General features: G+C 54.9%; 1 protein-coding gene and 1 long non-coding RNA gene across 4 annotated transcripts; one reads left to right on the top strand and one right to left on the bottom strand.

Moving 5' to 3' along the window:
- Positions 1–3,854: 3,854 nt before the first annotated feature.
- On the bottom strand, positions 3,855–13,921 carry LOC106828886 (uncharacterized). 2 transcript variants are annotated; one of them, XR_001397493.3, is made up of 4 exons: positions 13,499–13,921; positions 10,115–10,264; positions 8,567–8,775; positions 3,855–4,116 (listed from the first exon to the last, which is right to left on the bottom strand). It is a non-coding gene; the product is annotated as an uncharacterized lncRNA (long non-coding RNA). The 2 variants fall into 2 exon arrangements; XR_011494318.1 differs by having other exon boundaries at positions 13,469–13,874.
- Positions 13,922–14,117: 196 nt separating this feature from the next.
- On the top strand, positions 14,118–20,504 carry TLX1 (T cell leukemia homeobox 1). Of its 2 annotated transcripts, none has more exons than XM_044765804.2 (3): positions 14,118–14,849; positions 16,944–17,145; positions 19,422–20,504. In XM_044765804.2, exons 1-3 carry the CDS (start codon positions 14,258–14,260, stop codon positions 19,642–19,644), a joined length of 1,017 nt encoding a protein of 338 aa, XP_044621739.1. In that variant the 5' UTR covers positions 14,118–14,257; the 3' UTR covers positions 19,645–20,504. The 2 variants fall into 2 exon arrangements, with proteins under 2 accessions (XP_044621739.1, XP_070341028.1); XM_070484927.1 differs by having other exon boundaries at positions 16,908–17,145.
- Positions 20,505–21,410: the final 906 nt, after the last annotated feature.

Here is a 21,410-nt window from a genome sequence, read left to right as displayed (position 1 = left end):
GACATTTTTTTTTAAAAGATTTTATTTTTTCCTTTTTCTCCCCAAAGCCCCCCGGTACATAGTTGTATATTCTTCATTGTGGGTCCTTCTAGTTGTGGCATGTGAGACGCTGCCTCAGCGTGGTCTGATAAGCAGTGCCATGTCCGCGCCCAGGATTCGAACCAACGAAACACTGGGCCCCCTGCAGCGGAGCGCGCAACTTAACCACTCGGCCATGGGGCCAGCCCCGGAATACTGACATTTTAACAAGGCTTGGCATCTTCACCTGGGAATATGGTATGTCCCACTACTTATCTGTGTCGTTTTTAGCAGTCTGAATGGCTATGTACTATTCCTTTGTGCAGATATTCCCTAGCTGGCTTAACCATTTCCCTAGTGTTGGGTATTTGGGTTGCTTCCAAAGTTAAGCTATTATGAATAATGCAGCTATAAACATCTTTGTACAAACTGCTTTTTTATTTCCTTGGGATACAGTCCCAAAAGTGGGATTATCTGATCAAAGGATACGAAGAGTATCATGGTATTTGTTACCTAACCCAGGAAGGATGGGACCAATTTACAGAGCCACCAGCAATGTATAAAGAGGTACCTAGGAGCCCGCCCAGGGGGCAGAGCAGTTAAGTGTGCATGTTCTGCTTCAGCAGCCTGGGGTTTACCGGTGTGGATCCCAGATGCGGGCATGGCACCGCTTGGCAAGCCATGCTGTGGTAGGCGTCCCACATATAAAGTAGAGGAAGATGGGCACTGATGTTACCTCAGGGCCAGTCTTCCTCAGCAAAAAGAGGAGGATCGGCAGCAGATGTTAGCTCAGGGCTAATCTTCCTCAACAACAACAAAAAAAGTACCTAGCGGCAAGCCCCATGGCTGAGTGGTTAAGTTTGCACACTCTGCTTCAGCGGCCCAGGGTTTCGCCAGTTCAGATCCTGGGCGCAGACACGGCACCGCTTGTCAGGCCACGCTGAGGCGGCGTCCCACATGCCACAAACAGAGTCACTCACAACTAGAATCTACAACTATGTACTGGGGGTTTTTGGGGAGAAGAATTAAAAAAAAAAAAAAGATTGGCAACAGTTGTTAGCTTAGGTGCCAATCTTTAAAAAAAAAAAGAAGTAGCTACTTTTCCCTTAATGAACCCTTGAGCAGCTTGAAGATTTAACAGGGTAGCTTGTTCCTAAGGTAAACAAACCACAGCCGCAGAGGACAAAAGAGGGAGTTTGAGAGCGCAGGGTTCCGAAGAGCCCTGATCCTGTAGCCAGAGAGGCAGCTGTCCCTGGCCTGTGCCTGCCCTGCTGCCTCTGCCTCCGAGTCCTCCTCGGAACCAGATTCCCCGTCAGCATGTGAGCCTGGTTTATTTTTATTATTAGCACATGTTTGTATAGCATTTATTATGTGTCAGGTACTATTCTAAGCACTTTACAAACATTAACTCATTTACTTCTCATAATATGCCCACGAGATAGATTCTACTATTATTATCGTGCCCATTTTGCAGATGAAGAAACCGAGTCATTGAGAAATTTGCCGCAGGTCATATAACTCATAGGATGTGAACTCAGGCAGTCTGGCATTAGATTGTTAACCACTGCGCACGGTTCCCCTGACTAGAAACAGGCACGTCAGCTTGTAGCTGCCTTTCTTTTTTCTGAGTCGTGCGGGGAGGGAAGACTCTAGATCTTCCTGTCCTGGGTTTCAGGCCTGCTTACGCTGGCCTTCTGTTTACCTCCTTCACATGTCCAGCCACTATCTGTTGGATTGTCTCATGTGCCAGACATTAGGCTAAGCATTTTTACATCTTTTCATCTCTTTTAATCCTTACCACAATCATACAAAGTAGGGAGCATATCTTCATTTTGTAGAGGAGGAAACTGAGGATCAGAGAGGTTAACTGTGTTGCCCAAGATCACACTGCTAGTGGAGTGGCATAGGGAGAATTTGAACCCAGTTGTTCAAACATAGCCACCTTAAGTCTTTCCATTATGCTTGGCTCCTCTCTGGCCCCTGATGCCCCACCCTTCACCCTAGTCCATTTCTCTTTGCCTTGATTGGTTTTCTTGAAGTACACTCAGGTGGAAACAAACTCTCTGTGTAGCTCCACTGCTCTTCCTAGGCATGGTCAGGCCCGGCTCCACCAGGGCCCAAGTAGCCACTGCTCAGGGAAGTGTCATCTTTACCTTGTGCTTTTTGGAACTGAGGGCCAGTCCCTGAGAGAGGCCCAAATAGCTCCTTTGTTTCCTGTTTTAAAGCCCTGCCCCTTTGGAGCCTGCCCGCTAGATTCCTACTTCCTGCCTTAGGATCTTCAGCTGATTGACAGAGCGCAGATGATGGGCAGGTTCTGGCTCCAACGACTAGACCACACCCTTCAGCTCAAATCTGTGCTCCTCCTATTTTTCCGGGTCCTCTGGAATGACTCATAGTTCAGGTACCTTCTGGGGAGTGGTTTTTCACAATCGTACATACAATCCCTAATCGTACATACAAGCCCTAAATGCCCTGAGCACACATTATACTATGGACACAGAATTCCCACCAAAGATATAAGAAGGCACTTCCCAGATCCCTGGCAAACTCGGGAAGATCCGACGGCAGCATCAACTTCAGAAACTGTGCTTGGCATGTTGATTGGTGTGTTATTTGTGTTTGTGTGCCCTTTTGTGTGAACATGCCAGCCTGTGTGGTTGTATACCTCTCAGAGTGCATGCTTTTCAGTGGGAGATAGCACAGATGTGTCTCTGCATGGGTGGACCTGAGACTTCAGTGATGGACTGCAGTGTTATGCTCAGGAGTTTGTATGCGTGTTTTGAGAGTGAGGGTCTGCACGCACCTCTGAGTTGGTTTGTGTGTTTGTGTGCACACACTGTACAAGTTGGGTAAAAGGGCTGGTTTGGAAGATTTCCCATACCAAGAGCACTAAAAAAGGACTCAGGAGAGAGACTGGACGGGAGAAGTAGGGTGGGGAGAAGGGGAAAATAGAAAAGAGAGTCAAGGCTGATGCTTCATAAATAAGCAAAGGGATGTTGTGGTAAGTCTGAAATGCCCCAGACAGATTCAGACAGGTTTGCAGCGTTCGGCAGTCACTGGTAGCCAGAGCAGGAATGACAGGTCAGAGTTGGTGGTAGGTATGTGCTACCCTTACCAGGTGCAGCCCCAGTTTTAAGGTGCAAGGGACTGGAGAATGTGGTAAAGCATTGCTCCCCCCAACCCTTCCTTCAGGCCCCCAGCCCCAGCTTGTCCCTATAAACCCTATAGTCTCTCTGAGGTAAAGACAGTTTGGTCTTGGCAGAGAGGTAGGGGCAGAGAAGAGAGGCTCCCAGAGGCCTATAAAGAGGCCTTGCTAGTGCCCCTCACCCCTCTGCCTGCTCCAGAGGCAAAGGAACCTCCTTCGTCCAGAGCTGCTTGAAGGTTTCGCTGACTTCAGAGGGATGGAGAGGAGGGAGGAAGGAGGGGAGGCCTCTGAGGTGGGGAAACTTTTGCTGAGCCTGCAGGCTCCCTAGCCCCTCCCTGGTTCCTCGTTACTGAGGTCCTTGGGCATGAAATATCTTTTTATGTGAAGGCCAAGAAGAACCCAGGGCTGTGTTAACGACCGGCCAGCACCAGGGTGAGGCTTGATTTAGGGGGCTCACTCTCTTGACTTTGAAATCCTGTCTGCACTTTTCTGCTGTGCTGATGTCCTATTTTTCCAGAACTTCTCTCTACTGCCTTCCTCTTGTCCTCTCAGTGGGATCCAAAGAGGCCTCAAGAGGAGGGAAGTTAGGGAGGCAAGGAGAAGGGCATCTGTGTCTGAGGAGCTCGTCTACTGGGTCTGGGAAACCGAGCAGGGTTGGACAACACGCAGTTTCAATGACAACCAGACTAGTAGGGATGAGAAACATTTTACATAAATGTTAATGTGATAAGAAAGGCGGTAAAGCAGAGATAGACCCAAGGAATTAAGGAACTTTTACATCACTTCAACTTTATGTTGATTCAGACAATGGCTTGATGAAATAGAAGGCAGAGTCCAGTGTGTCTCTTTTATAAACAAAAAAAGCAAGGCCCAGAGAAGTTAATTCATCTGTTCCAATTCACGTGTAAAGCAGTGTGGCTGGGACTCCAAGTCATGTCTCTGTGACTCCAAATCTACAATAACAACAAAAAAGGTAATTTTTAAAACTTGTGTGCTCTTGGCCACTTGAGGGACTCATGGACTATGCCTGAAGAATGTCAGGGAGGGAGGCAGAACTTTGAGCTGGGTTTTGACATAGGAATTTCCTTTCCTTTCCCTTTTTTTCTTGGCAGTAGTGGGGGGACGGGTATTGTTAAAGCATTGCACCAAAGAGTTGGGTGCAAGTGACAAAGTGTGAGAGTGTTTCTCTCAGTTGATACACAATGGTTAAAGGTAGTCAGCAACTGGGGGAGAGTACTCCCCCAGAAAGTAAGCTGAGGGCCTTGTATGGTGGGATAAGGGGTTTCAATTTTCTCATGGGCAATAGTGAGCAGGTTCTAAGCCAGGGCACTAAGCCTGTGCCCCGTACACCCTTTAGGGGAGCAGAATTGGGTCCCTCCAGCAGTGTGGATTCGGAAGAGACGGATGGGGTGCCAGCTAAGACCAAACTGTCACCAAAAAAGAAGTTAAGTGGAGGAAGTGAGGGTGTCAATGAGACTTTGGGTTTGGGGGTGGGTGATGAGGCTACCTCCAAAGGGGTGTGGAGGGGGAGCTCCAAGCCAGCGGCCCAGAGAGGAGGGTGACCCTAGCAGACCAGGGAGATGGCACAGGCTAGCGGAGCCCCAAGCGGGGTGGCCATACTGTGGCCCTTCTTATTGAGCGTGTGCAGCCAGGGCAGCCCCAGGCTCTGTGTTCTGAGCCTCACGCCTCATTGAGAGGTTATTAATAGGGAGTTTGTTTGGTGTCAGAGCGCAGACATAAACTGCATTAGCATTACCCCATAATCTTATTTAGTGAACGTTCACGCCGCTCCGTCTCCTGTAATTGCATTGGGAAGATGCAATATTTATGAAGGGGGAGACGGGGATGTCACTGCTCATCTCTGCGCTGCAGTAAAAGTCCTGGGAAATACAGTGTGGGCCTGCAAGAGTGGGCAGTGTCAGGCCTGCCCTCAGCCCAGAGTCCTCCACTCTCATCCCCTCCCCAGAGCCTCGGGCAGCAGGGCAAGAGGGTGTGGGTGGAGGCAGCAGCCACTGCTCCCCTTGGCGTTACTCCTCCAGGAGGTCTTGGTCCCTGCCAGAGGCACTGGGCCTTTCTGGTGGGCACAAGACTCCCAGCTTTGGTTCACTCCTGCCCCTTGTTGGATTTCTAGGAGACCTCGCCTTCACTGCATAACCTAGGTGGTTTGGCGAAACTCAGAGGGCAGCAGTGGAGGGCTGCAGCAGGCAAGAGGCCCAGGGCCAAGGGTCCCGGACGGGCCTGGGTCTCCATAGCAGTGCTGGCCACTGGATGGTCCCGAAAGTACACTGTAGCCATAGGTTCCCAAGGCAGTGGCTCTCCTCCACCCTCCTAGGATCCCCATGGCTCAGTCCCTAGGACACCCCCCACACACACTTTGGGCCAGTCCAGGTCTCCTGCCTCTGGGTGAAGGAGCCAAGGGTGCAAATATGCCCCATGGGACTTGGAAGCATGGCCGGGTGCGCAGTACCCCTGAACACCTTGGTCTCCGCAGCTCTCAGGTGGAGCTCACCAGACAAGGAAGTCTTGCTGGTGTTGAGAGCAAATGTGGTGTGTGTCTGTGTTGAGGGGCAAGCCCGGACTCTGGTCTGCCCCGGGCACTTGCAGTTTAGCAGCAAGACAGACACACAGGCATGCCCTCTACCCCAAGAGTCCCAGGTCACCTAGGACAGAGGAGTTATTTCCCAGCCACATGTGGGGGAGCTTCCTGTGGTGAGGGCTCTGTGAGTCAGACCTCAAAGGACAGCTAGCACTGGATCAGCCGAGATGCAGAGGATGTCAGGGTAGGAGAAGAATTGAGCAAAAATGCCTGTGCTTGGAAACCATCGTCCAGAAGGGAGAGGTGGGGGTGGAAGATGAGTGTGGGTTCAGGAACCACATTGTCAGTTGTTGGTCGTGGGGATTCAAGTGGGGTCTCAGGTGAGGCCAAGGTGAAAATCTAGGCTGAGAGAAAAGCAGGTGCCCAGACAGGCACTTCCTGAGGGATAGGGCAGTGCCAGAGGCTCAGCCCAGCTCCCTGGCCTTGGAGTTGGCGTGGCCTCCAGAAGTGGGAGCTCCACGTCCCTACATACCCCATTCTCACCTCACTCACACACCACCCCACACTCTACCCTTAACCCACATTCACACACACATCCTCAGCACCCCACCCACTCTGCAGGGACTTACAGCTCTCAGTGCTTTTGCACTGTCACACTGTGGGCCACAGCTCCCTGAGCCCCTCATTCACCCCACGCTCACACTTGCAACACTGTGCCTGCCCTTCTGCACATCGCCCTCACTAAGGCATCCAGCCGGTCTACTTTCCCGAAGCCATTCCCCTCCCTCCCCCTCTCGCCCTCACTTCCTGAGACTTAGCCAGGAAGGGGCACTGGACCCAAGGCAACTGGGAACTGGGGAGAAGGGTGGGCGGAGGAGGGCCTCAGCCCCTCCCTGGTCAGCTCCCTCGCGGCTGTCCCATTAATCACAGCGTCGCAGTCCAGTTGGGGATTCCGGGTGCCCAGTGCCACACTGCAGCCCGCAGGACAATGGGATTATTTCCGGGGGGAGAGGCCGCCTAGGGCAGGGGCTCAGGCGGTGGTGCCTCTTTCCTTCAATCCCTCCCTCGGCACCCAATGAGCGCCTGCGGCGGCCAGGGCCGGGTGGCAGGACTGAGGCCGGTGGCGTGCGGGTGGCAGGGCCTGGCTGGCCTAATTCAATTAGCTGGGCCGCCACCGCCGCCTCCTCGAAACTTGCAGCCCGCGGGGCTCAGCTTCGGGCAGCTGCTCTTTGTGCGCGGAGTCCATGCATATGGATACAGTCCCTCCCCCTTAGGCGCCGCCCCCCTTCTGGCACCTGCGGCTCAGGCCCCCCTATCCCAGAAAAGGCGACCTTGGCTTCCCCGAAAAGTTGGGAATCTGTGTGGCTGCTTGTGAGCCCGATGTGGCCTTCAGAGTGTGTGCGTGAAGCTAGGGAGGCAGTTTTTATCTGAGCGGGAGGGTCTGTGGGGAAGGGAGTGCACCCGCCCGTGTGTAGCGTCTGTGTGAACCTGTGCACACATGATCTGTCGGCTGGTGCGTGTGAAGGGAGAGGCTTTTGTTCTGAATCTGTGCCGAGGGTGTGTGGTGTGGTTGGGTGTGTCTGTGGGCACCTGTGTATGGATGCGTGAAGGAGGTTTTATGAGCATCTGTGGGGATTGCACACAGGAGTGCGTTTTGGGGTGCAGGGGTGAGTGTGGGTCTGTCAGTCTGGGTGTGACAGGGTGTTGCATCTGCTCCAGTCCTGTATCTGGGAAGCCTGGGTGTTCCGGGTGTCTGTCCGTCACCATTTGTGTAAATGCGGGGGTTCATGTGCAGTCAGGACAGCGTTTGGAACACATTATCCCGCCACCATCACTGCCAGCGGCAGCTGGGTCTCCCAGGCCGAATTCGTTCCCCCCTCACCTCGCCTCGGGCTTTTCTGATGGAGGTGGAGCTTGGAGAGTTAATTTCAAACCCGAACTCCAGCTCAACTCATTTATTCGGGGACACTCCCCGAATCCACGAGGCTCAGCGGAGGCAGAGGCTGAGCCGCGAGGCCCTCTTGTCTGGGACCGGGTCTGAGCCGGCCAGGTTTTCCATTCCCAGAACAGACCGGCGGCTCATTGGGCACCCGCAGCTTCCGATGTGCCCTGAGCGCCCCCGAAATTACGAGACCTGTGCGTGCCAAGGTGGCCTGAGCTCCTACGGGTGACGGCGAGACCTTCAACTCGGCCTCCTCCGCTGCAGCCCAGGATTGAGCCCCTCTGGGAGTCCAGGGTTCGGGGCATAGAGCTCTCCATCCGCCCTTCCTCTGAGGCTAAATCTATGCTCCCGGGGGGTGAGGAATTGAGGCAAGAAGTCTGGGTAGATCTGGCCACTGTGGGCTCTCCCGGCCCAGCCCAGCCGGAAAGCTTGCCTCATTCTCGGCTTTCCTGCAGGGCGGAGTGGCAGAGCCCGCACGCCCGCGGAGGTCCTACCAGCAGATCAGGAAGGGAGCCTGCGAGCCTCACAGGTTGTTGCAGGAAGTGGGGTGGTTCCTAGAAGGCAGTGGTTGTCCTCAGAGGCCTGGCCTGGCGGGCTAGCACGCTCCGCTCCCTCTCCCTCCCCCGCACCTCGTGCAAGGCCTGCCTAGCAGGGTGCCCTCTGCCGGAAAATTTCTGGGATCCAACATGGACCCACCTGGCGCTGAGGAGAGCTAAGGGTAGACGCCAAGAACAAGGAGGCTGGGCCCTGCCTGCTGCCCCGGGGCCTAAGCCAAGCTGCTCTACTTGCCTACTGGTGGGAAGGTGACCTCGCTGCCCTCCAGGGTGGTGCCCAGGGAGCCCTCCAGGAGCTGTCATGGGATGGCAGAGCCATGGGGGTCTGTCCTCTCTAGACCTTCTCACCCGTGGCACCCCCTCTGCCTTACCTTTTCCTCAGGTCTGGCGTCCTGAGAGGAGACCTCGCATTGGAGATCCGCCCCCGTCAAGGGCAAACCGTGCAGGATGGTGGGACCTGAGCATCTCTGGCCCTCCTTTGGGAGAGAGTTGGTTGGAGAGAGGCCTGAGGCCCTAGCTGGGTGCCCAGGGGTGATGGGACCAACAATTTCTTTTCAATCAGAAGCTGAGAGGGGGAGCCCTAGAGGGAGGGCAGAACGAAAGACCCCGTTACTCAAGCGGCTTTGGGATGAGCAGCCAAACAGACGACAGCTAAGTTGTGTGCTACATCAGGGAAGGTCTCTCTCTCTGTCTTCTACCTCTCAGAGTCCCTCCACTGATGGGGAAACGTGTGCCTGTCTTTCCGTGCTGGAGAGGTCTTCGGTCTCTTACTGTAAGGATTGGGTGGGGGCACCTGGGGCTGACCCTTGGACAACCTTCTCCCCCAGCCCTGAAGAATCATTGAGTTGTGTGGCTAGAACCAGCCTGACCTGCTCACTCCCTCCTTCCCCAACCTAGCCTCCCAGAGACAACTGCTCCCCACAGGGCTCCAAGAAGGTGGAATGCCCTTTTCTGGGTCTCTAAGTCCCTAAGTCACCAGCTGTGCCTGCCTCCTCCATGGAAGGGCAAATTTCCTACCCCCTTTACTGAGGCAAGTGGGCATGGCAGAAGGGACACCTTTGGTATTGGGAATCCAGACCCCAGTGGTCCCATCATGGACCTCTTCACGTTACACGTCCCCTTACCTATTTCTCAGCCCGGTCCACCCTTTCCCTGCTAAATACCTATTGGACATAAATTTCCTGCACCCACAGGCCCACATATGGCCATTTCCCTGACAATTACACTAGAAATTAACACAGCCCTCCCATGGATGCACACACCCCCTTGGCAGCACACATCATATTTTCACACAGTAGTTGAGGGATACCCTCACCCCACTGTATGTGTCCCCTACAGAGGAACAGCTGTAGAGACACGCACTCTTATCCTGTTACAGAAAACACACACTCACTTGCATCCTCACTGACACACACATCCTTACACAGACAAATCCAGTTGTAAAAATGACCCAGACCCCTACCTCTCCCCCAGCACTCTCACCAACATGCTTGCAGTTGTATCCAGCAGCCTAACACTGATCCATTAACTAGACACTCAATACATATTTGTTGGATAAATTTAAAAATTATTCCTCAAGGACATGCCTCCTCTATCTGCATAGCTACTCTCACTGTCATGTACACATTCCCATCCAGCTTTCCCCCCATGGCTGCACAGCCCCACAAACACAAAGTAATTAAGTTATCACACACACCCCTAAGTTAAAGGACAACCCCTGGCCCAAGGGTCTCTCCCAGAGGGGGGAGGGAGCCGTGTGGGATCCAAAAGGGTCTCCCCCTGTGGCTGAGCCCTCCCTTTCCCCCTCTCCAGCCCCAGCTGCTCCTCTTTTAATTGGAGGCTCTTCTTTATTCTGCAGGCGAGGGGGGTGGATGGTGCTTGGGGGGTTGTGACCAGGTGGCCTTGGGGCTGGAACTCACTTAGAGGTGTGCAAGATACTCCTGCAAGGCAAGGACCACATCTGCCAAGTTTGGTGTTGAGGAAGCAGCTTGTAAGGAATGGAGTCAGAAAATCAGCACTCGAGTCCAGTGTCTTTCCCTTTCCAGCTTTCAGTGCCTCAGTTTTTGCATCTGTAAAATGGAGATAAAAGCCACATCACAGGATTATTGCAGATGAGATGAGATAATTACTGTGACTGAAGGTGCCTAGGACATCATGGGTGCTGTGTGAGTCCTGCTTCTTTCTCTCCCCTCCTCTTTCCTAACAGGGCTGCTCTGCAAGGCATGCAAAAGTGCTGTGGAAATACAGAAGCTGCACCAAATATAAGCTCAGTGTGAGTCTCCTCCCCCATTTCAGAAAACTCCAACCTGCAGTACTGTGCTCAGGTAACACTGCTTCGGGAGGGGCAGGGGCCAGAACCCCAGGACTCCTCACCTCTTGTCTCATCTTCCCAGGCCAAGAAGGGACTGAGAGGGTAACCCTGGCCCTCAGCAACTATCCCATTGGAAGACAAAGGCTGAGGTCAAGCTGGATTCAAAGAACCCCAGCTAGGGGCAGCCATTACCTCAAACCTGGATTGAGATAAAATTTGACTCTGATAAGCAGGAGAGGTGGGTGGGAAGTACAGAAGAGTGCAGGCAGGCAGGCAGCTGTGAGGGCAGGGGGAAGTCAGGATGGCTCTGGGTTGCTGGATTTTGATGAGAAAAGCATCCTGTCAGTCTTAGCTGTGACCTCAGCCAACCTCAGACTTGGCCAGCAAGGGTGAGGTTTCCTCCCAGGTACCTTGGACAACTGGTACCAGATCTGAGGAGTTCAAGAGGTAAGTGAGGCAGATGCCCGAAGGATTGGAACAGGCAGGGTTGGAAAGCCATAGGGGCTGGGAAGGTACGTCTGGGGGAGGAGGAAGGGAGGAAGGAGAAGAATGTTAGGAACACATCAAGGGGTTTCCCACTTGGGCCAGAGAGTAGCAAAGGATAACCTAGAAAGGGTTTTAATTGCAGTAGGAAAAACTGTGGCTAGACACAATTGTGACTTCTTGACTGAGAGGAGCAGGGCCACTGGGACCCAGCCTCAAAGGAAGCTGAAGCATTCCCTCCCCATTGTTTTCAGCCTCCTACAGGGACAACAGTCCAGATTTTGGGATCTCAGATCAATCCTCTTCTGACTGTGGGACTTTGGGCAATTTTGTTCATCTCACTGAGGCTCAGTTTTTGTTTCTTCTTTTTAAAAATGAGCTGTAATTCATGTACCATAACATTCAGCCCTTTAAATCATGCAATTCAGTGGTTTTCAGTATATTCACAAAATTGTGGAACCATCGGCACTATCTAATTCCAGAATATTCTCATCACTCAAGATAGAAACTTCATATCCATTTGAAGTCACTTCCCCCTTCCTCCTCCCCCTAACCGCTGGCAACCACTAATCTACTTTCTGCCTCTATGGATTTGCCTGTTCTGGATGGGTCACATGAATGGAATGATAAAACATGTGGCCTTTTGTGCCTGGCTTCTTTCACTTAGCATTAATGTTGTCTAGGTTCTCCCATGTTGTAGCATGAACCAGGACTTCCTTTTTATGGCTGAATAATATTCCATTGTATGGACATACCACATTTTGTTTATCCAGTCATCAGACGATGGACATCTGAGTTGTTTCCACTTTGGGGCCATTATGAATAATACTGTTATGAACATTCATTCCATTTTCTTAATTATTAAAAGAAATGAGGATGTTTCTATTAACTTCACAGGGTCGTCATGAGTCTTAAATGAGATCAGTGTGGTGTGGTGTCTGGTACATAGTAGTTTCTCAGTAAAATATTCATGTTTATCTCTGCTTTAGTTCCCTGGAGATAAGAAGCAGGAAAGAGACAACTCAGGTTCAAACAACAACCATTAAAGAAAGTTATGGAAGCTCCTGTGTAGAGATGTAGTACCTGATTGGGGGGGGGGGGGCGGGGAGAAAAGAGAACTGGAAAGGAAATTGAGCTGTTTCCTCATGTTTCTGCTTAATATTTAAAAACAACAACAGGCTTCACATGTGGCTTTGTCTTGAATGGGCATTTTTCCACCTGCGTGGAGTCCAGACAAGGTTTTATCCATAGAGATGTGCTTATAACTAGCAACCAGGTTTCCAGGCTAACCCATAAAAGCAAGTCAAATCCAGCTCCTCCAACTTGATCAGGTCACTTAGCCTCTCTGAAATTTGGTTCTCTTGCATCCGTAAAATAGGGGTGATACTCATCTTGAAGAGTTGGTGTAGAGTTTATAGTGTTCTCTCTAACACTTATTACTATCTGGCTTATTGAATTTGCTTCTTTGTTATGGTCTGACCACCCCTGTGAAATATAAGCTCCATGAGGGCGGGAACTTTGTTTGGTTCACTGCTGTTTTCCTAATGCCAAGAACAATGCCTGACACATAGTAGGTACTCAATAAACATTTGTTGAATAAGGAGGTTCATTCATTTGTTTCTCATCCCAGATGAGTATATTTTGTGGGTTGGGGCTGTACTTCACAGCGGGAAACAGAGATGAGTAAGCCATTCCCTGCCTCCAAGGAGATCTCTGCAAGTGGAAATAACAGATGTGACCAAAGCAAATATGTTGCAATGAGACTTGAGAAGTAGAATGTGAGACTTCATATTCTAGCATCTTGCCTGATAGAAATAGCCCCTCGCTGAAGGCCTGTTGAATCTGAAATACACCAGAAATAGATCCCAGGTGGTCCAGCCTGTGCCCTTCCCAGCCTCCACTCCTGGGAGGGAGTGGACCTTTCCCTGCTGGAGAGGGGAAAGAGAGGAAGCAGAAGAAGGGAATTTCCTTCTTCTCTCCTGGGCTCTAAGCCAGTCAGCCACAGGCAAAACTTTGAAAAGGCCTAAATTTGTCCTGGATATACTGCCCTGATCTTGGTCCCACCGTCCCCAGCCCCCAGTACTTTAGGCCCCTAGGCCTCCCTCCCAAGATTTCAAAAGAAAGAAAATAACTCCTCTGCTTCACCACAGTCCAAAGGTTTCTTGCTTGGAATAGCCTGCCCTGGGCTGGTTGCTGGGTGAAAGCACTCTGACTGAATTCATTCACATACTGTGGGAACTGCTTCTTGAGGCATCTGTTTATTTACAAGGAAAGGAGTATCTTAAGGCAAATGGCACCCTGGCAGTAGGAGCCACGCCAACTCCCTTGACTTGTGCCTGACTTTCAGGGAGTCTTCCCTTTCTCATTTTCTCTAACCAGGTTGAGCTGGGGTGGTGGTTGATTTTTTTCAACAACATATAGCCAGTTGTTCATGGACTATATGAACAACTCTTTTAAGGAAGGACAAGCCTGAACTCACCTTCCTGCCTCAGGGGCCTGGGCTCCATACCTGCGGAGTAGACAGTCTTCTGTCTAAAGAGCCGGACTTGAAGTTTGGAGTAAATCCTCTGGTTGACAGACAGGTGCTTCCCAGCTGAGCCCCTGGGAGGATTCTCCAGTAGCGCAGGGACACCTCTTCCCCCAGAGGCCTGACAGGCTGGACCCCTCTGGTCCAATTCAAAGTGAGGGGACGGCTCCTGCCAGGCTGGGAAGAACGCCGGACCTCCACCTCCTTGGGTCCGTCGTCTATCCGTCTCCGGCAATGGGCGCCTCCTGTTCCTTTCCTTTCTCCTTTTAAGTCTCTGGTTCCCTTCTTCTCTCTCTTCCCGAACTACTTCTCTGAGCCTCTGTCTCCGTCCCTCTGTCTCTGGCTCCTGCATCTGTCTGGCTCCCGGCCTCCCTCGCCCCCTCTCCGCCCCTCCCCCGCGCTGTCATTCACCCCGCTTCTCTCCGCGCACAGCCAATGGAGAGACCCGGCCGAAACGGCAGGGCTCGCTCGCACCAGGCTTTTTCGCCCGGTGATTGATGTCCCAGAGTCAACAGCGAGCGAGGAGCCGGAGAGGGGAAGGAGCAGGCGGAGAGGGGAAGAATACGGCGCCCCTTCTTCTTCCCCTCCCCCTTACTTTAGCCCTTCCGCGCACTTCGCCTCCAAGTCTCCGCGCAGCCAGGCGCCGCTGCCGCCTCCGCGCCCCTCCGTGCTGCCCTCCGAGCCAAGCACAGCGAGCGCCGCCGCCCAGGCCCCCCCGCGGGGCCGGGGCTGGGGGCTAGCATGGAGCACCTGGGTCCGCACCATCTCCACCCGGGCCACGCGGAGCCCATCAGCTTCGGCATCGACCAGATCCTCAACAGCCCGGACCAGGGCGGCTGCATGGGGCCCGCCTCGCGCCTCCAGGACGGAGAATATGGCCTTGGCTGTTTGGTTGGAGGCCCCTACGCTTACAGCGGCGGGGGCCCCCCAGCCGGGGCGGGGGCCGGGGGCGCAGGGGCCTATGGCGCTGGCGGTCCGGGCGGCTCTGGTGGCCCGGCGGGGGGCGGCGGCGGCGCCTGCAGCATGGGCCCGCTGGCCGGCTCCTACAACATGAACATGGCCTTGGCGGGCGGCCCCGGTCCGGGCGGCGGCGGCGGCGGCGGCGGTGGCGGGGGCGGCGGCGGCGGCGCGGGGGCGACGCTGAGCGCTGCGGGGGTGATCCGTGTGCCCGCGCACAGACCGCTAGCTGGAGCGGTGGCCCACCCTCAGCCTCTGGCTACCGGCTTGCCCACCGTGCCCTCCGTGCCTGCCGTGCCGGGCGTCAACAACCTCACCGGCCTCACCTTCCCCTGGATGGAGAGTAACCGGAGATACACAAAGGACAGGTTCACAGGTGAGTCCGGCCCGCGCGCGCCCCGCCTGGCCGCGGCCCGGGCTCTGCGATACCCTTCTCCCGCCCAGTGGCTCCCCGCAGCCCCCTCTGCGCGCCAGGTCGCCCAGCTCCTCTCCGTGCTTCCCCCAAGTTCAGCCGTCTGCTACCTTTCTATGCTCGCGGGATCGTCATGCTCGAAGAGTTCTCCCAGCGTGGGCCGCTCCGCGACTCTTCCGCAGGACCCGTGCTCTGAGAAGCGCACCCTGATGCCCTCTCAGAGTCCCTGGGCCCGGTCAGGCGGAGGGAAGGGGGATGTATAGCTTCGGGAGTACCTTCCGCCGGCATTGCGGCTCTGTAATTTCGGAGAAAGAGGCGCGATGTGAACAAACTCTTTCTTCCCTCCCGGCCGACGTTCTCCGGCCGAAAGAGCTAGACCCAGAATCAGACGCAAGGCAAGAACAGATTAACAGATTCCCCACCCCTTGTACCCTACACACACACATACATACACACATCCCGCTCCGAACTCCAGTGCCCGTCGCGCTGCCGGGCCCAGCAGAGACCTCGAGCCCAAGTAAAGCAGCGCAGCTGGCGGGCCCTTCTTCCCGGACTTCAGGCTTCGTCCTGGTCGGTGGCAGCGTGAGGCCGAGCCGCCCGCTTCATTTTCGTTCTGTCCCGGCTCGGCGTCCTTCCCCCTCGGGCCCAGGCCAATTCCCTCTGGCGTGAATAATGCACGGGCCAGGCCCGAGATCGATCGGCGGCCGAAGGACAACTCAAGGGACGATTACGCACTCTCCGCTGCCTGCTCCTCGCCTGCCTGCGCTCGCCCCGGCTCCCTCCGCTCCCGCTTCCGACCTCGGCACTCAGCTCTCAGCTCTCGCTCCTGCGCGGGTCTCTTTTCTCGGCCTCACTTCCCGCCGCCCTTACGTTCCCTGGATCCAAGACCACGATCCTCCCGCCGGGCCAGGCCCTCAAGCCCCCTGGGAAGCAGCCACGAGTCGAGTCTGGGTTCCCGGCTGGCCTTAGAGAGAAGAGGCAGAAGGCACAGGCCGCTGCCGACCGCGACTTGGGACTCCCACAAGCCTCATCCTCCAGGGGCTGTCGGCGGAGTAGGATAGGTAGCATAGAGCTAGACCCTGGGCTAGGCGACCCCAAGACTCCCTAGTCCCCCTGCTCCTGTTCCAGCCTTGGAACTTTGGCCCAGACTGTGGGTCTGTGCAAAAGCGTGTGGGGTGAGGAGAGGCAGAACAGCCTTTCTGCTTTGGGCCTCCAGGAAGGGACCTGTACTCAAGGGGCCACACTGCCCCAAACCAAGTCCTCTCAGGCTTGCGGAGGCAGGGTCCGGTGCCCATCCCACTCCCCTCAAACAGGCCAGGCCAGTCTTGAAGGGCTCTGATAGACTGCCCAGCCTGGGGCCCACTGGTCATCGGCCTCTGGTGAAAGGTACTCCACATAGGGCCTACCTAGGGGAGCCACAGCCCGCCCTAATCTTGCTCTAGGCCTGAAGAAGTTTCTGAGGGAGTGAGTGACTGTCTCCTTGTGTTGCCCTGTGTCCTGTGTGTGTCTGCCTCTGTGTCTGCACCTTTGCTTGTCTGTGTTTCTGCCTATTTGAGTGTATAGATCTATAATTTGACCCTGTGGTATGTGACGTGTCTGTGTATGTTGCTGTGTGATGGAGCCTCAGGTCAGGACCCAGGGTCTAGGACCTTGACCAAGAATGGCCTCTTATTGTTGAGTAGCTTCTCTGAGGTGGAGGCCTGGGGTGGTGGGGTACTGTGACCTTTAGTTCGCCTCAGACTTGTCCCTCAGGGAGACTGGGGAGGCGACTGCCGGTGGGTCTGGTTGGGCACGTGGGAGCCCGGGGCTAGGGAGGCCTCCGTGGTGGCAGGGGCGGCGTCGGCCTGGCGGCGGGAGGGGGCCGGTTCCTGCAGCGGGCTTGGAGCTGAGGACTGACGGGAGGATCAGGGCCCTGCTCCTGGGGTCTAGCCGCTGCGCTTGATGACTCGCGGGGTGTCGGGCCTGGGACGCCTCCTGACGCTCTGCCGCTTGCCTCTGCCGTCTGTCTGTCTCCCGCTCCAGTGGCCCTCTCACCCTTCACTGTAACACGCCGTATAGGTCACCCCTATCAGAACCGGACGCCCCCCAAGAAGAAGAAGCCGCGTACGTCCTTCACGCGCCTGCAGATCTGTGAGCTGGAGAAGCGCTTCCACCGCCAGAAGTACCTGGCCTCGGCCGAGCGCGCCGCCCTGGCCAAGGCGCTCAAAATGACCGACGCGCAGGTCAAAACCTGGTTCCAGAACCGGCGGACGAAATGGAGGTGAGCGCGTGGGGCAGGCGTGGCAGCTCTTGACTCGGGGCCTCTCTCGCGGCCTCACCCTCCCTCCGCTCGCCGGTTTCCGATCCGGATCGGGTCAGAGGAGCGAGCCGCTCCTGCTAGACTCTCGGGGAATGGAAAGCAATCGAGGCCAATGACCAGGTTGGGGCTGGAGAGCCCGGCTCTGTTTTTCTGGAGGCTTCAGGGCTGTCTGGCAGGCAAACTCAGTGCCAGTGTAGACGAGGCTGGTCTCCGCAGCTGCTTGGGGAAACAGCCGAGTTAGAGCACGGTGTATGCAGTCCGGGCTTCCTGGATCAGTGATTCCTGAGAGACTTTTTGTTTGCGCAGACCCGCGCTTACGGAGATGCCTCTCGTCTTTCCCGGAGACAGGACGGCCTGCGCCTTGTTTCTGCGCCCCAGCCGGGGCTCCCGGCAGAGCGTTTGGGGCCCCAGACCGCCGGCCTGGTCCCGGCTGACTCTCTCCTCCCCAGATGCCCGGCCGTCTCGCAGCCGGTCCCCAATCCTGGAAGGGGAAAATCAATCCGCACCGGCTGCGGCGGGGTTTTCGAGGGTTCCACTGAACGGGGGATCAATTAGGAGCAGATGGGTGTGTGTGTGATTGAGACATTTCTCCTTCTCCCGTCTCACACCCGCAACTACACTAATTTCCCCCCCACATATACTTCCACTTCTCTCATTTTCGCTCTCTTACCCTTACGTACAAAACGCGTCCCACACACTCCCAGGCTGCCTTATTCTCCGCACACACCAGCGCTTTCTCGGGCCGCACCCTCTTGCACTCCTGCATCCTCCCGCACATATGGCCCGCATTCTCGATTCCACACACGCCAGGAGTTTCTCGCTAGCTCAGGCCTCAGGGGGGAGCGCAAGAGAGTCTGGGCGAAGTCAGCGGCGGCGCCGGGCCGGGCGGGCCTGGGGCGGGAGGAAGGAATTGGAGTTTCCTCTTTTTCTGAATGAAGGCGAGGAATCTGCCCGGGATTCCGCTGTCGTGGCCACAAAGGAAGCCACTGCCCCGCAAGTCTGCTGCCCGCCCCCACCACATTCCTGCCACTGGGGAAGGGGTGGGGGACGCCTCTTCAGACCTCTGGAAAGCCAGTTAAAGAGGGAGCATCGGCTAGTGGGGTAGGGGAGGCACTGGTGTTCCCAAGGCTCACCCAGGGCTGCAGCCGAGGGGAGGGGAGGGACTAGGCAAGTGGGTGGGGGGCACAGAGGGAGACAGAGTGGCAGGCAGAGAGAGAAACTGAAACACAAAGGGAGGGGCAAAGATAGACACCCTACTCCAGGGAGAAGGGGAGAAAAGCAGGCAGCCCGAAGAGGTCTTCTGTATAATAAAGGAAAACAATAGATGCCTGAAACCCCAATTTTCGTTTCAAACAAATTCCCCTCATTCTGAGAGAATGAAGGAGGTGGGGGTGAGAGAAAACAAGAGAGAGACACAAAGCCTAACGGAAGAGAGACACTCAGGCCGTTGGAAAGGCAGGGGAGAAGAAGAAGACTAGAGGCGGAGAGACAGAGCGACAAGGCAAGAAGGGCGGCAGGAAGGAGGCCTGTGGCCGCCGCTGAGAGAGGCCCTGGCTGGCTTTGCGCGGCTTCATCGATCGCCTACAAATTGCTTCTGGAGGCCCCGGGGACTCCCATTAGGTCTGTCCACCTTAGAGACAGACGTTTGATCTCAGTTGACGGGTGGAGGGGAGGCATTAAATGGAATAAGTGAGTCATCGCCTCCCTGGACCACCTCGGAGGAAGCGGGCTGGCCCGGCGGGAGTCCGGGCAGGGCACAGGGCTCGGCAGCCCAGGAGGTCCGAGGTCTGGGAGAGGTTCCCAGAGAGAAGGGGGAGAAGAGAGGTCTGGCAGGGCAGCTCGTATCCACCCGACCCTTGCTGCTGCCCGGGACTGGCAGAGAGCTGAGGCCCCTCTGGCTTAGGACGGCATGTGGTCTTCCTCAGGGCTGGGGAGAGGCGAGATGCCATCCAACCCCTGGCTGCACCGTCCAAGGCTAGTGAGGGTGTGGGCGCTGCGCATAGACGGGAGCCCCAGCTGCTTGGGCCCGGCAGACTTTCCCACAGCTCCCCCGGGATAGCTCTGCTCCATCTACTTTTGGGGTTTTCAGTCTTTGTAGGAGTCAGGGCCCTCAAGACAAGGGAATGCATTAAAGGGGCCCAAGCTGGTGTTGGGGGCAGTGAAGAGAAGCAGTGCTCACTGAGGCTGTCTCTGGGGAGGGCACCCTAAGTGTCAGTAATGGCTTGTCCCCGGTGCAGGCGGCAGACCGCGGAGGAGCGTGAGGCCGAGAGGCAGCAGGCAAACCGCATCCTCCTGCAGTTGCAGCAAGAGGCCTTCCAGAAGAGCCTGGCGCAGCCGCTGCCCGCCGACCCGCTATGTGTGCACAACTCCTCGCTCTTCGCCCTGCAGAACCTGCAGCCCTGGTCTGACGATTCCACCAAGATCACCAGCGTCACGTCGGTGGCATCAGCCTGCGAGTGAGCCTGCCCACTCCGTGTGACACCCCAGGTCCAGCCAAGGGGTGCTGAGGCCTGTGAGCCAGGACTCTCTCCCACCCCTCCCCGCCTCAGACTGCACAGGGGACAGGACGCCTCACCTCTCCCCACCGGCCCGGTGACACTATTCCCTCTTGGAAAAGAAAAAAAGAGCCAGGACGGGCACTGCAACCTCTTCCCAGACGCCTGCCTTCCTGCTCCCGCTGAAACTCTTGAGTCCTCTCAGTTTGCATCTATTTTATTTTATTCTGATTTTCAACATGGGACCAAGAGAGGCAGGGGACGTGGGGGAAGAATAGCTTCTGGGGTCCCCAGAGGACTGCGCAGGCTGTCATTTGAACTTGCCCTGAGGAGACCTCCTCTCTGTACCCCACTCCTTATCACACATGGACATCGATAGGCCCACGCAGAGGCAATTTCACATCCCTCTTGGTGTCACCCCAGAATCACACACAGGGGACCTATGGTGGAGTGTCATGAACACACAGGACCATAGCCTTTGCACCTTTGACCCTCACTGTCAGACATAAGCCAGGAGTGACCCAGACTCATTCTGAACGGCATGGCACTTCTCACAAACGCAAGGCCACCACCACACTGTGACACACCATCCCATACACAACAGCCACAATATCCTCACTTGGCCTGCGAGGCCCCCATCACACATCCTAGCTGCACCCAGGTACGCACAGGCAGGTTTTCACAGACACTCAGCCCATTTCTCCAGCTCCTGTTCATAGGGGGGGGGTTAAGTTATGCACTTATAAGGTGTTTTCTGTGTAACCATTTTATAAAGTGCTTGTGTAATTTATGTGAAAAAATAATAAAACCCTTAGATCCAGTGTCAGGGCTGCCTGTCCCTTGCTGAGCCCAGCACCTTGCAGCTACTTGGGTCTGGTGTGAGCTGGTACAGTGCTAGTGCCTGAGCTTGAGGGACATCTGGGGGCCAGGACCTGCCAGCTCTGGAGAGAGGAAAGAAGGAAGGGTACAGACGGAGAGAAGGCAGAGCTGAGGAAAGGAGGAAGAGCCAGGCTCTCCTGGGACAGCTAGCGCTCAAGATATATGGATGTCTTTGGGTGTAAGAGTTGTGTGTGTGCATTGTGTTTGTGATGGTGTAGGCAATCAGGATGTTACTGATAAGGAATGTTTGTAATAGTGTTTAAGAGTGTAACTGTGTTTGCAATTACCGTGTGTAAGTGCTTGCTTCTGCTTAAGTTGCAAATCGAAACTGTCATGGTACGCAGGGTCTTGTAGTGGTGTGTATGTAACCATGTGTGAATGGGACTGTGTCTTTTGGGGTAATTGTGTCATTACCCACCTGTATTTGTGATTGTGTATGAATCATGAGTTAATGTTTGTGAGAATACATATTAGTTTCTCCTTGTGAATCTATCTTTGTGCTAAATATGTGAATGTTTGTGATTGTGTATCATCTTTAATTGTGTGAATGTAATTGTGTGTGAGATGTAATCATGTGTGAGATGTGTGTTTTAACTGTATATACTTATTCATAACAGTGTGTAATTGAGGGAGTGAATATAGTGGGGAGTATGGATTATTCTGGGTGACTCTCCCTGTGGGTGAGTGTGTGGCTGTGTGTGAGTGGGTGTAATTGTGTACTGGTGGTGTACATGGTGGTAGGGGTCTAAGGTGGGGTGTGCAAATACATTGTGAGGGCACCAACATCTGCTAGGAATTCTGGGGTTCCAGGCCCTTACCCAGCAAGCAGCAGGGCCTGGGGCACACCGAGAC

The sequence above is a fragment of the Equus asinus genome, chromosome 2 (genome assembly GCF_041296235.1).
Source record: "Equus asinus isolate D_3611 breed Donkey chromosome 2, EquAss-T2T_v2, whole genome shotgun sequence".
NCBI classification, from domain to species: Eukaryota; Metazoa; Chordata; class Mammalia; order Perissodactyla; family Equidae; genus Equus; species Equus asinus.
The sequence above is the reverse complement of the archived record's forward strand: the minus strand, read 5'-3'. Positions and strand labels throughout refer to the sequence as shown.